This window comes from Montipora capricornis, chromosome 2 (genome assembly GCF_036669925.1).
Source record: "Montipora capricornis isolate CH-2021 chromosome 2, ASM3666992v2, whole genome shotgun sequence".
In the NCBI taxonomy this organism is placed as follows: Eukaryota; Metazoa; Cnidaria; class Anthozoa; order Scleractinia; family Acroporidae; genus Montipora; species Montipora capricornis.
In genome coordinates this window covers 4,103,624-4,116,123 of record NC_090884.1, presented here as the reverse complement: position 1 = coordinate 4,116,123, position 12,500 = coordinate 4,103,624, and the positions used below count along the sequence as shown (strand labels likewise).

At 40.6% G+C, this 12,500-nt stretch overlaps 2 protein-coding genes across 5 annotated transcripts in view; both read right to left on the bottom strand.

Moving 5' to 3' along the window:
* LOC138038507 (uncharacterized) overlaps positions 1 to 5,513 on the bottom strand; it is a 17,802-nt gene extending 12,289 nt beyond the window's left edge. The window contains exons 1-4 of one of the 2 annotated variants that reach the window (XM_068884385.1): positions 5,398 to 5,513; positions 4,038 to 4,916; positions 2,103 to 2,271; positions 1 to 213 (exon numbers count right to left, since the gene is read on the bottom strand). The exon at positions 1 to 213 is cut by the window's left edge and continues 46 nt beyond it. In XM_068884385.1, the coding sequence (XP_068740486.1) occupies positions 1 to 213; positions 2,103 to 2,271; positions 4,038 to 4,905 (1,250 nt within the window). In that variant the 5' untranslated portion in view covers positions 4,906 to 4,916; positions 5,398 to 5,513. Of the gene's footprint in view, positions 214 to 2,102; positions 2,272 to 4,037; positions 5,058 to 5,397 lie in introns of those variants that run through there. The other variant, XM_068884384.1, reaches the window with a different exon arrangement.
* Positions 5,514 to 6,349: 836 nt separating this feature from the next.
* Positions 6,350 to 12,500, bottom strand: part of LOC138038533 (uncharacterized) — a 26,509-nt gene continuing 20,358 nt past the window's right edge. For all 3 annotated transcript variants that reach the window (XM_068884463.1, XM_068884462.1, XM_068884461.1), the window contains 2 exons: positions 10,065 to 10,250; positions 6,350 to 7,820 (listed from right to left, as the gene is read on the bottom strand). In XM_068884463.1, coding sequence (XP_068740564.1) covers positions 7,356 to 7,820; positions 10,065 to 10,250 — 651 coding nt within the window. In that variant the 3' untranslated portion in view covers positions 6,350 to 7,355. The remainder of the gene's footprint in view (positions 7,821 to 10,064; positions 10,251 to 12,500) is intronic.

The following is a 12,500-nucleotide window of genomic DNA, read 5'->3' as shown; positions in this document are numbered from 1 at the left end:
TTCATTGGCGTCATGTCATTGGTAGTAAAATAGGACATGATAAGTGAATATGCGTAGCGTCCATCAAGCTTCTCACCGCTGGGCAGCACTGGCTCTGTTGGAAAGGATTTGTTTTCTTTGCCATCATACCAAACATACTTGAGTGGTAACCGTCCCAGACCACTTGATACATTGCTCGGAACACAGTAACGAATGTATTCCTCTTCTAGGAATCTGTAAAGAAAAAATATATTAACATGAATCTTCTTGTTTAGGTTAATGCATGCATGTTGTGTCCAGGGAAACGAGGCTGAGGCTTGATTTGAATTTTGCATCATTCATCGACAACCAGATCGTTGAAATAATTCCTGAAATCAAATTTGCAATAATGAACTCATTAATCCGCTCATCGGAGGGACGCTTGAGCTGTTTTGACTGTGAAGAAACAAAATAGGCCGTAAAGAGTGTGAAGACAAAACACTTGTACTTTTATTTACAGGTCTTGTTGCAATCACGCAGCGATCGCCTGTGGTTTAAGTTTTGGTATATTTTCAAAAAGGCATCTTCGCTCTTCATCGCATGCATTTTATGCATAATTATCCCTATCCCACAATATTTTGTAAAAGCTACCATTATTAAGACACAGGAAAATGCTCAGCTGCACCAAATTAATTATTATTAACTTCACACTACGAAAACCAACAAGTATGCCGTTTGACTAGTACTGCTTATGATTCTTGATTAGGGTAAAGCATTATTTATTTTTCTACTTTTGACTGGGACGTTGTCCATTGTGTTTTCCTCAGGCAACCAGGCTTTTTATTTTACCAAAAACTGGTTGGCCGGTAAACTTTCTGGTTGTATTGGACGACCGCTAATTTTGAGCACTATATGCTCAGCGACTACTGACGACAGCGATGGTTGAATTTTTTCCTTCTCATTTGCAAGAAGCAGGAGCAAGGAGTTACAAGTAGTTATAATCCCAATCAGGGTTTTTCAGACCCAATTTGGCTCAAGACATCAGACTGAAAGTATAGATAGGGCACCCCTGGCAGCCCAGGGCTGTCAATAAATTTGAAAGTTGAAGGCTTAGAATTAAAAGTAGGCAGCCATGAAAGTTAGCTTGCGTCACTTGACTGAGGATAAAAAACGTTCTTCGCAAGGACACCATGTTGTTCTGTCAGATTAAGCGTACGACTGGGAACTATTCAGTTACATGCAAATGTTCCAGGCGTTCCAAATCATTCACACAAATGATATTATCACGATTTTTTCTCTTGTTTAATCTTCATAAAATATGTGTCATTTTCACTCACTATAATGATAATTTAACAAGGGTAAGATTTTTCATCTTGACTGCTGGTAAAATGAGATGAAAGTAGCCGGACAAAGATGGCTTACATGTACTAGCTGTCGGTTTTTTGCCAGCTACCAGCCCTTATTGACAGCCCTGCACCCAACCCAGTGTTAACCCCATTCAACAGGACTTGTACAGCACACAATTTCAAAGAATTCATGGTGCCATACAATGTACAATAATCCAATTTTTGATGGCCATTCTTAAATGTGGATACAACACTAATAGGGAGTTTTAACAATGACGACAGCTACAGCTACAGCTACGGCTACAGCAATGACAATGCCACAAGGCAAGACTATCATTGGTTAAGGAAAGAAAGATTACTGTGCTGCGTGTGCAGTACACATTTTTCAGAGCACACTTCGTCGTAGTCCACAAACAACAACTTGAAATCACCAAATTTCAGGTCTTGACAACAATGTGAACATACAGCAGGAGATCATTCGCTTTTTACATTCATTTTGGAACCATTCCTATAAATCCAGTTATACGATAGTTCGGCCCTCTTGTTCAAGGTGAACAGGATGGAATAATCGCCAAATACTTAGGATAGTGCTAAGTTATATTTTTACGTGACGTTGTAGTTGATGTTGCCATTGCCCTTGCTAAAACTCTTTAAAGCTCAATGGATACGTGAACTGGATTTGGACGGAAAGACATACACACATGAACCAAATATGGGGTTTCTGCTGGCTGACATAAATACACATCCAAGGCTTTCAGGCCATCAACTTACGAACAACATACATACATGTACTATTACCTGAGGAGTTGATGCAGTGGTTTTCCCAAATAGGTCAGCAAATAATCTTTCACTGTATCACTAACATTCATTCCATGCTTCTTTTTCCAAGCATCATCCACTTTCTTTGTGATATTGCTATAGTATTCAGGGTCTAATATTGGTTCCACAAACCACTCTTTCCAGATACCTGCAGTGAAAAATTGTGAGTCAGTGGATCTTGGCACGACACTGATTCTAGTAAAGTACCAACCATTTCAAAGAACAACTCATATACTCATTCACCTTCTTCCTAATGCAAATAAAAATAAAACTAAAACAAAAATGAAGCGTGAAGTTTTGCAGATTTCATTTTAAAGTTAAAAAGTCACAACAAAAAATTGTCATGCATGAGCTTTCCCCAGCCTGTTTCTATGATCCCTTGCGGTTATTTCTGTCAGCCAGTACTCCCTTTTCAACAAAAATTAAAGGGAGCATAGTGTTTGAGTAGACCTACAGATGTTGTTACCCCATTCACCCAAAAAGTCTCAGTCACTCTAAGGAGGGTGAAAAATATATATATTGTTGTAAAATATTGTTGCTGTCCTATCAGATTCCTTGCCAAGACAATACCCCACTGTACAATACAATCTCCAAGAACTGTCTCAAAACACATCTATCACTGAAAATACATACGGTAAGAACTGAAAAATACCATTACTTTTCTTCACTGAAAATACACAATTTGTTTCTTTAAAATAAATATCATTTTTGCCTTTAAAAATAACTCAAAATTTCAGACCTTTCTCGTTTGTTTTTAATTCACTCAAAATGTTGAAAACAGATTTGAATATCAATGAACCAAAATGCAAGGACAGAAACAGTATCGTAACTTTACTTAAAGGCTTCTTATCTTTCTACACTACCATTGTGTCTTATATTTTACTGAAGATAAAACGCACAAGCTAAACTTGACAAATTTCACTTTTGAATGTTATTTTATTCCTGAAGGTAGAGCAAGACACCTTGTGGAATCAAATCAGTATACTAGAAAAGGAAGACCATAGCAAAGAGTCCTCAGTTCAGTGGATGTGCATGTTCTTTCAAGGTGTTTACATGACCTGTGTTTGAACTGAAGGTGTCTGGCACCAACAAATAATAATTTAATATTTTCATCTCATTACCAAGCTCATCTTAATTAAGCATTTAATGTGATGGATGAAGTGAACAAAAACACTTTCAGAATAATTTAATAATAAGGCTCTGCTAGGGTAAATTCCGATCAGCGACTTTGCCTAAAAAGTAGGGACAGCAGACAGCATGTAAAGTAAAACCAGGACAAATGACATCCTTCCTGTAAATTTCCTCTAATTTCCAACATGAGACCTTTTAACTTCAGAAAAGGGAGGCCCTTCTTGCAGGGCCTCAAAATATTGCATATTTAGCCTAAAATACTGAGTTTTAAGAGTAAAGACAAACAGGGATGAGGTTTGAATATTGACCTTTGCAACAAAGAGCCACGTTTCCAAAGAGCGTTTCGTGCAGCTCATAAGGATCGTGATAAGGATTGGAAAATCCGCATTATTAACTGAAAATTAATCTAATTAAATTGAACTTAACTGACGAACATCCTGCCACTAATTTGCTTGCGAATAACACCCACCGCTCCTGACTTCATCTTCAGAGAACGCCGCTGAGTGCTTTTAAATGGGCCATCATGGTTTACGGTCAAGTACGGCTCTTGTCAAATATTTAGTTAATCAAATGGGTGCCAACGCAGCAAAAGATCACACAATGCGAAACAATGAAATTTTATAGCCCTGTCAAAGGTACCTTTGTGCCGTGGAGGTCAAGACATAATACCTTTAATTGAGTGGTTTTCTTTCCGTAAACAACACAACTCACGAATCGATCAACGGTAAACTGTTTAAAGAGCAGTCTAAATTTGGGCGAGTAAAAAATGGAATACACACTGACCTGTCTCGTTGTAAAGCGACACGTTTAAATATTTTCTTTTGATTGAATCTGTGCCTGCGAGGCACTCCTCAACACTTCGAACCATTCCCTTGCGAATACCCATCTTCATATTTTCAATGTATTGCAAAATGCCAGCTTTGTGGGTCTCTAGCTTCTCTTTAAGGAGCTTCAAGTCCGAGACATCATAGGGTTTGTGGTAAAGTCCAATGCCATTGTAGACATCGAAACCGTGATAACAAACGGGCTGCCAACAGAACAAATTTGGCCCCATCATCCAATCTCCGGTGTAGTAATTCATGTCGTAAGGTTGACCGAACATATGTTGCAGATAATGTCTTATCTGAGCCACGGATTTCCTCTCCCTGGGCTTCAAAGCATTTAGATGGAAATCTATATTGTTAAATTCTTCAAGCAGAGCGAGCGAAGCATCCGTTCGTGATTTGATAACAGACGGCGTCGGGTCGTACGCAACGTATTCTTCTTTCACTCTTTCGACTGCAGCAAACTCTAAATTCTCGTAAAAAACATCTGGATGGTATACGATATTGAAGGGGTGATGTTTGTAATACGTTGATTTTACTTTTCTTATAAACTCCGCTAAGCCGATTCTTTGAGCCTCATGCGAATATTCGCAACGTGCCCAATTCGAAGTTTGTTCACGAGACGGGCTGGTGGTTGTCGTCCTTGGTTCGCGATCAACGTGTCCACAATTGGGTGCTTTAGAGTTTGATAGGGCAAGTAATGATATTCCAGTGATTAAAAGCACAATTCCCAGAAGAATTAGCAGAAACACGGCAAGCCTCTCTTTTGTTATCCATGAGGCTCCATACTTATATCTTACCCTTCCAAATGATTCTTCCATAAGCATCGCGACTTTCTCTTTGCCGGCGGCCATGTTGGAACAATAGAAAACAGTTTTATGCCTGGGTAGTTTATAGTGTCCAAAACGGAAAAAAGATAATTGACGGGATAATTGAAATCACAGTTCAAACGATGGCGCGTATTGCAGCCACTCGTGGACAAGTGGTCACAAACTTTTAGGCCATTCAGGAATTTCTCAGGGAACTGGGGCGAGTTTAAAATTTGAACCAATCGCCAATCGATAATTTTACAATGACTGCAAAAATTCTCGCGCGCTCATTGGCTAATTTTTATTGTCAACAAGCGGACAGGCACTGACAGACACGATATTGCTCGCGTCCGGATGGAAGTTTCTCGCATTTTTGTCTCGCTTTCTTCTCGTGTTTTGACTTAATTTTGACCCCTCTGCCTTTTTTTGCGATTTAAGCGACTTCTCAAATTCTCGGGTTGTCACTCGTACCTAAATAAAGGAAAGGCTGGAAAGTAATTTCTAGCTTACCTCACATCTCGCCGATAAAAATCACACCTCTCCGGCATCAGTCACGCTCAAACTCCGGCGATGGCCACACGGATAAATTTACTTCTCCTTGACCAAGTTTCAAGGTCCAGCGAGTATCCATTGCTGAGAAACAGCGAAAAATATTCAAATTTTCAAAGTCCTCAGGAGGCTCGCTTACAAGGAATTTTAACACGGCTGGTCAACCGTTCACTTGTTTGCTCTCACCGTATCGAGGCGCAAGAGAACGGTTGACCAAGTTAACCGCGGTGTCTGACATTTTTTTTTAGGGAGCTTAACTAAGCACGCGCGTTTTTGAGACGCGGAAGGCAAGCGGAAGCGAACATTTCGCGTGCCAGAACAGTGGTGTCTCCCAGATTTTTATACTTATGATCTCTAATGGAGAAAAGATACTTAACAAGGTAAATGTGGTTGCGTGAAAACGGGTTAAAAGGGAAAACAGCTTACTTCCGGTTGACGTCCACGTCTCAAAAACGCGCGTGCTTAAGCTCCCTATTTTGCAGACTGCAGACTGCAGACAAATCATATCATATCATATCATATATCATATATCTTTATTTACCCTCGGATTTTAGAGTATAATATCTCCGAGCATTTACCCTCCCAACCATGATACAAACAGAAGACAGACCACAACACCGGGAACTACATGCCCTACTCTTTGCGACAAGTGTGCGGGTTCTTTTACGTCCCACAGGATTATGAACATTGAAGAGTTGTGAGACGGGACCTCCGGCTTATCGTCCTTATCCGAGAAGACTAGAGAGTCTAACCATTTGCAGATGTAATTACAAAGGCAGCACTTTCTCCTCAGTTATTTAAAGACCTTGAGTGTTGGTCCGGGCGGAGTTGAACTCACGCGTGACAGCCCGGTGCTCAACCAACTGAGCCACCGGTGCGCGGTGGCGCTGATAAACAGTATTAAGTCTAAGAACCCATTTTAAAACGGTTAGCTTTATTGAAAGTGCACTTGTCAAGGAAAACTTGTCATATTTTCCATTTACACTACCGAGCAAGGAAACCTTGCAAGTGTGTACAGTCGGCAAGTTTTCCTTGACAAGTGGGGTTGTCAAGGAAAACTTGCTATTGTAAATGAGGCTTTAGTATTTTACCAGTTTTAGCGCATGGACTCTTTCAATTTTCCTGCTGTTGATCTAGCAGTTCTTCAAGTTATGTGTCTCATCCACCGCTCATGCTGTAACGTAACGTAACGTAACGTCCCAGAGTGGCATATGTGCGGTGGGGACCAACAGTTTATAGTCCCCAGCCAAGAAAACTTGCCACGGCGTCACTATTTGTTGACAAAATTATAATTTCTCCTGAGCGCAAGTACATTTCGTGATTTATGAACATAAGTGATTTCTTTTGAAATTTCTCAAAATTGCACGACCACCTAGGCGGTGAAAATCGGCCGATGGTTTCCGGAGTTATTAGGGCAAAGTGACGCATGGATAAGCGAGCCTGCCTAGATGGCATGGAATGGCAACAAAAATAAAAAGGCGTTTTGTATTTTTAAAGGAAATAACGTACTTGTGTTGGTAACTAACACTAAATCACGCTCAGTTAATCAAACTTGTATAAGTGAAGCTCGCGAAGCATAAAAATCCGGTTTAAAGTGGCCGGAAAAATTTACACTTAACAGAATTCAAGGTCTTCTGCATTTAATAAATCAAATTTAAAAAAAGGCCATCGTGGATTAAATCAAAGGTTCTCTGCAGCAAATTAGCTATGCGTAACGTATATTTTTTAGCAGATATTAGATTATATAACAGGCTACCTATTGACCTTAAATGTTTCCTAAACATTTTAAACAAAAAAAAAACGGTTTCCTATTTCCATCTAACACAAAAAACACAGTTTCCCAGTATTTACCAACATTATAGGTACTGGCGGCTTTAGCATAAAATTGTTTCTGAAACGCGGCTAGCTTGTGCGCAACATCACACGTATCCGGCAAGAGGCGGCTTTTCTGGTTGTTCATACATCTTTTCGCCAATAACGCCCACAAACTCGGACAGTTGATCTTTTTCTGATGCAACAGGGTTTAACACGATATCACAATCCTGTTGGGTTTCATCTCTGGTGCATCGGACGTATTCGTGGATGCTTTCCTCTAGATAGCTCAACGGAGCAGACCCTTGTGACAAAAGATAAAAATGAAAGTCCTTCAGATTGAATTTGTCGCCCAATTCTTTCATTGCGTATTCACGCAGTTCCTTAATTTTCAGTTGACCAATCATGTAAGCCGTAGCTTGACCAGGAACACTCTGATATCTCGTCACTTCCTTTTCAGCAGTGTCACTCGTGTCCCAGGCATAGTCAGCGAAATACTTGAGTGCTTCATCTCGAGAGAAGCCTTTATAGTGAAGGCCTGTGTCTACGATCAGGCGAAGTGCACGCCATACCTGAAATAGTAACGAGAAATTTAAAAGGCTTCGTACCTCAGTCCATTGCATCAAGCGAATTACTGAGTGCCCAATCCATCGGTCGGTTGTTCGGTCAGTCGATGAGAAAGCAAGTAAGTGAATCAGTCAGAATTTAGGGTTTTCGTTTGAGGACGGAGACCCAACTTTCTGTCCAGTTGCTTACCAATTTTAAGATTCGTCGGCTTCTTTCTTTTTTTATTCTGTTTGGACTTGGTTATCTCACAAAGCCATAGGCTGGCTGAAGAAACATGAGACAATTTCCAATCGCGCGATAAAATCATTCAAACTAACAAGAAGTCACATCGCCTTATTTTGGAATAATCGAGTTGTTGTGGCATTTTTTTTTCTCCAATCTGAAGAATCCAAACAACATTTCTCAGAGTTTCAGGCATCTTTCAGCGTTGGCTTCCCCGATGCACTTGCAATCAACCTTTACAACGGAAAATAAACATGTCCGGTATTTCCATTATCAAATCCGACCCTTTGAAAAGCTGTCGAAAACCCTGGTCAGTCAGTCTCACATTTAGTCAGTCAGTCAATGAGGCAGGCAGGCACTTAGCCCGTGAATACGTCAGAGCATAGGTTAACCAGTCAATCAGTCTGTCACTCATCAGTTTCTTTTAAATTGAATTTCCCGCGAATGAGACTCCAGATTCAAGGTATATATATATTTCCAGATCTAGATTGGAAATGCGCGAACGGTAACTCCACTTTTCGAACAAGGCGATCTGGGTGATCTAAACAATTATCCTCCAATTTCTGTAATCTCAGTTGTGGCCAAAGTGTTCGAAAGAGTTGTTTACTGACCAGTTGTCTGCCTACTTGGAAGAGCACAGTTTTGGTGCTATTTACTAGACGGCCGGTCACGGCTCTTCTTGAGGCCACAGACACTTGCAATTGGACGTATAATATGGATCATGGCAAGCCTGATAAACGCTGTCGTTTTCCTAGATCTAAAAACGGCTTTCGGCACAGTTGATCACGAGATGCTCTTGTCAAAATTAAGACATTACGGCATATACAGTATGGAAATGCTAACCAATGGTTTAGGTCATATTTGGAAAATCGTACACAAATCTGCTCCATTAATTACTCAATTAAAGAACGAACAAGTGATATATGAAATGAATCAAATATTCAGTGTATATTGAACTGAGGATATGAAACCAAGCAAAGCTATGATCTTCGCAGTTATGAACGCAAGTTTAGCAATTGCGTAGAGAAGCCTGAAAAATTCAGGACTTCAACGAGGTTTGAACCCGTGGCCTCGCGATACCGGTGGGACGCTCTAACCACTATTGAGCTATGAAGCCACCGACGTTAGGAGCTGGTCATTCGTGGGTTCAAATGTTCCCGAGATGAATGAGTCAACGAACAAAATGATATATGAAATGAATCATAAATTAAACTGCGGATATCATGAAATCAAGTCAAGCTATGATCCTCGCAGTTATGAACGCAATTTTTAAGCAATTGCGTAGAGAAGCCTGAAAATTTCAGGGCTTTGACGAGGTTTGAACCCGTGACCTTCGCGATACCGATAATTCATTTCATATATCACTTCGCTCGTCGATTCAAGATACTGGAAAGGGTTGACGCAAGCGTACAATACAGATGGAAGGTCAGGGTAATGGGCTCTTGTGCTGGGACCGATCAGAACATGTGACAATGAAGCTACAATAAGCGACAAAAGTAGTTGAGACACTGAACTGGGAAGACCACAATAGGCCATTTCCGAGTTCATGTCTGCCTCCTCTTCAAAGCGAGTCCAAGTGCGAAGTTTTTGTTATGGTAATTAGTTCTATTTTACATATGAATGAAAACTAATTTTCATAACAAAAACTTCGCACTTAGACTCGCTTTGAAGAGGAGGCAGACTTGAACTAGGAAAAGGCCTATTACAATAAGCAAAAATCACTTGAACGTTACATTTTCCACTTGTACTCCCCCCCCCCCCCCGCCCCCTCCACCTCTCCCCTTCAATGTTGGTAACAGAAAAAGGAAATGTTGGTCGATGAGAAAACAACATTGTTAAGGGGAGAGGGGGTTAGATGAAAAGATTTACGGGGAGGGAGGTGTCCAAGATTCATTAACAGGGAAAAGTGTCTCAACACTTTTGACGCATATTGTAGGATTATGGAAAACTGTGAGAAGTGGTTAAAAAAAAGGGGAAAGAAAGAAAAATCAAAACAAGTAAATTAGTAAAAAAAATATTAGCCATACCTGCCATTTCAACATGCCATACTTCTCAAAAGGGTGCTCGTCATAGACGTTTGTGTCGCGGGCTATCAGTGGATTTTCAGCGTATAGTCCCCATCCTTCTGTAAAAGCGATATAGAAAGTGGAACTATCCAGCCAACCTATAACACCGCCACCGCTGTCCTGAAAATGCTCTACAAGGCCTTGAACCTAAAGATCACAACAAAAAGAAGTTGTAACGTTTGATACATCTGTCTTTCATGAAGTGTTGAAAGTATTTTCACGATTGCTTCTCCTTCCATCCCTTCGCGCTGATGGCCCAGAGGATGGGCTTAAATAGGGAGTTTAATCAGGGACACTTAAAGAGTTTAAGCAAAAGCGACGCCTACGGCAACGACAAAGCCACAAAGCAAGAATATTTAACAATTATTCCATGAGCGGGCGTTGGATATGAAAGTCTCATGTCCAACAAGCGCGAATGGAATAATTGTTTTATTAAATTCCTTAACCCCCAAAATTTTGGAAGTCCCAAATACGAGCAAAAAAAAGAGAGAAAATCCTAGCGAAAGAGAAAATACTTGATGAAGATGCAATGTTGCATGTGTAATACCTTGTGGTCAGACAGACGCAGGCTCATCACAAAAACATTTCTTACCTCTTCGCGTACTTCTAAGCTTCGGAATTGATCCAAACTTTCCACAAAAACGTTTTTTTTTGCTTTAGACCGAGATAAATTTCTGGCGAAAAGAATTTTAGTTTAGCAACGCTAAGCGCAATCATTTACCATATAAGGTCAAACTAAGGCATATGAGCTGATAACCTAGGTTGAGTGAACCAATCAGAGCACGGGAATTGCAGTATCGGAGGTTGAGAATTTAATAACATTGGTTACGAAGAGGAAAATTAATCGTGCTGCACGTGCGAATTTCCGAGCACTTCTTGCCGTACTTTAAGAAGCAACAACATGAAATCACCAAGTTTAGGTTTTGACGACAACGTGAGCAAACAACAACAATTGCAATTGCTAAAATTGCCGATGTTCTTAATTAACTGCGAGGATCATCGCTTCACTTGACTTCATATCAGCAGTTCAATATATAATTCATTTCACATATCATCTCTTTCATTGGTTCATTCATCACGGGAACACTTGAATCCACAAGTGGCCATTGCTCCCAACGTATAAGGCGTCGCACTGACTATCGCGAGGTCACAGGTTCAAACCCCGATGAAGTCCCGAATTTTTTCAGGCTACGCAGCTGTTAAAATTGCGTCCATAACTGCAAGGATCACAGCTTCACTTAGTAAACCATTCATTTACTACCTTTGCTTTAAGCCCGTTCGTATACTATCCATAGTTTTATGGGATGGTTCACCCTTATTGTACAAAATGAACAAGACAGAATAATCGCGAAATACTTGCGATAGCGTTAGGTTATATTTTGGAGTACAGTCACGTTTTCATAGACCTTCGACGACGGCGACGGCAACGAGAACGTCATCTCAAAATATAAATTTGCGCCATTGTTATCACTTGGTGGTTATTTCGACTTTTTAAAATATGACAAGGGTGTGGTAGTTCCTTAAGAATGACACTGGTCGAAACGGCGTTGAATTACCGCTATCGCAAGTATTTAGCAATTGTTTCGTCTTGTTCACGTTTTACAACGAACGGTTTTAAAGAAAAGATAGCAAATAAATGGTTCATAGTTGTATGCTCTCGTTGTCGTCAAAACCTCAAATTTGGTGATTTCCGCAAGTCGTTGTTAAGCAGAGTGCCGCAAGTGTACCACGACTGTATAATTTTTCTTCTTTTAGCCAATGATATCATCGTTGCCGTAGCCTTCGTCGTGCAAAAGGACGCAATATGATTGTCGACCAACAAGTCCGTTGCATGTTGCTGAGTGTTTTTGCGTGTTGCTGCATGTTTTTGCCTGTTACTGCGTGTTGTTGCGTGTTTTTGCGTGTTGTTGCATGTTTTTGCCTGTTTTTGCCTGTTATTGCGTGTTGTTGCATGTTGTTGATAAGTTTCAAACTGGTCAAACGTTGAGCCCCGTACAAACGGACGCAACATCGGCCTTGTTTTCACGAGCGGTTCTTCAGGTGGCTTTGCGAGTGACAACCGAAAATTCCTTGAAAACAGTTCCTTTTCCCAACTCGCTCAAAGTTAAGCGAGTTGGTAAATTTAAATAGAATTCTCATTAAATTTAAAGGCCTGGCCAAACGCTCGCAACATTTCAACGCAACATCTTGCAACGGGGTGGCCAACGCACGCAACATTTGCAGCATTTTCAATGCATCATGTCAACGTTCATGTTCCCCAGGCCCCTGGCGCGACAGAAGTGGACCTAACGCGCATGCGTTAGCGCAACAATGTTGTTTCAAGAGAATGAAGGGGTAGTTTCTAAAGAAACTGTGGTGCTGCGTCGGTGGGGAAGTAGTATACAAAAATTTGGTTTT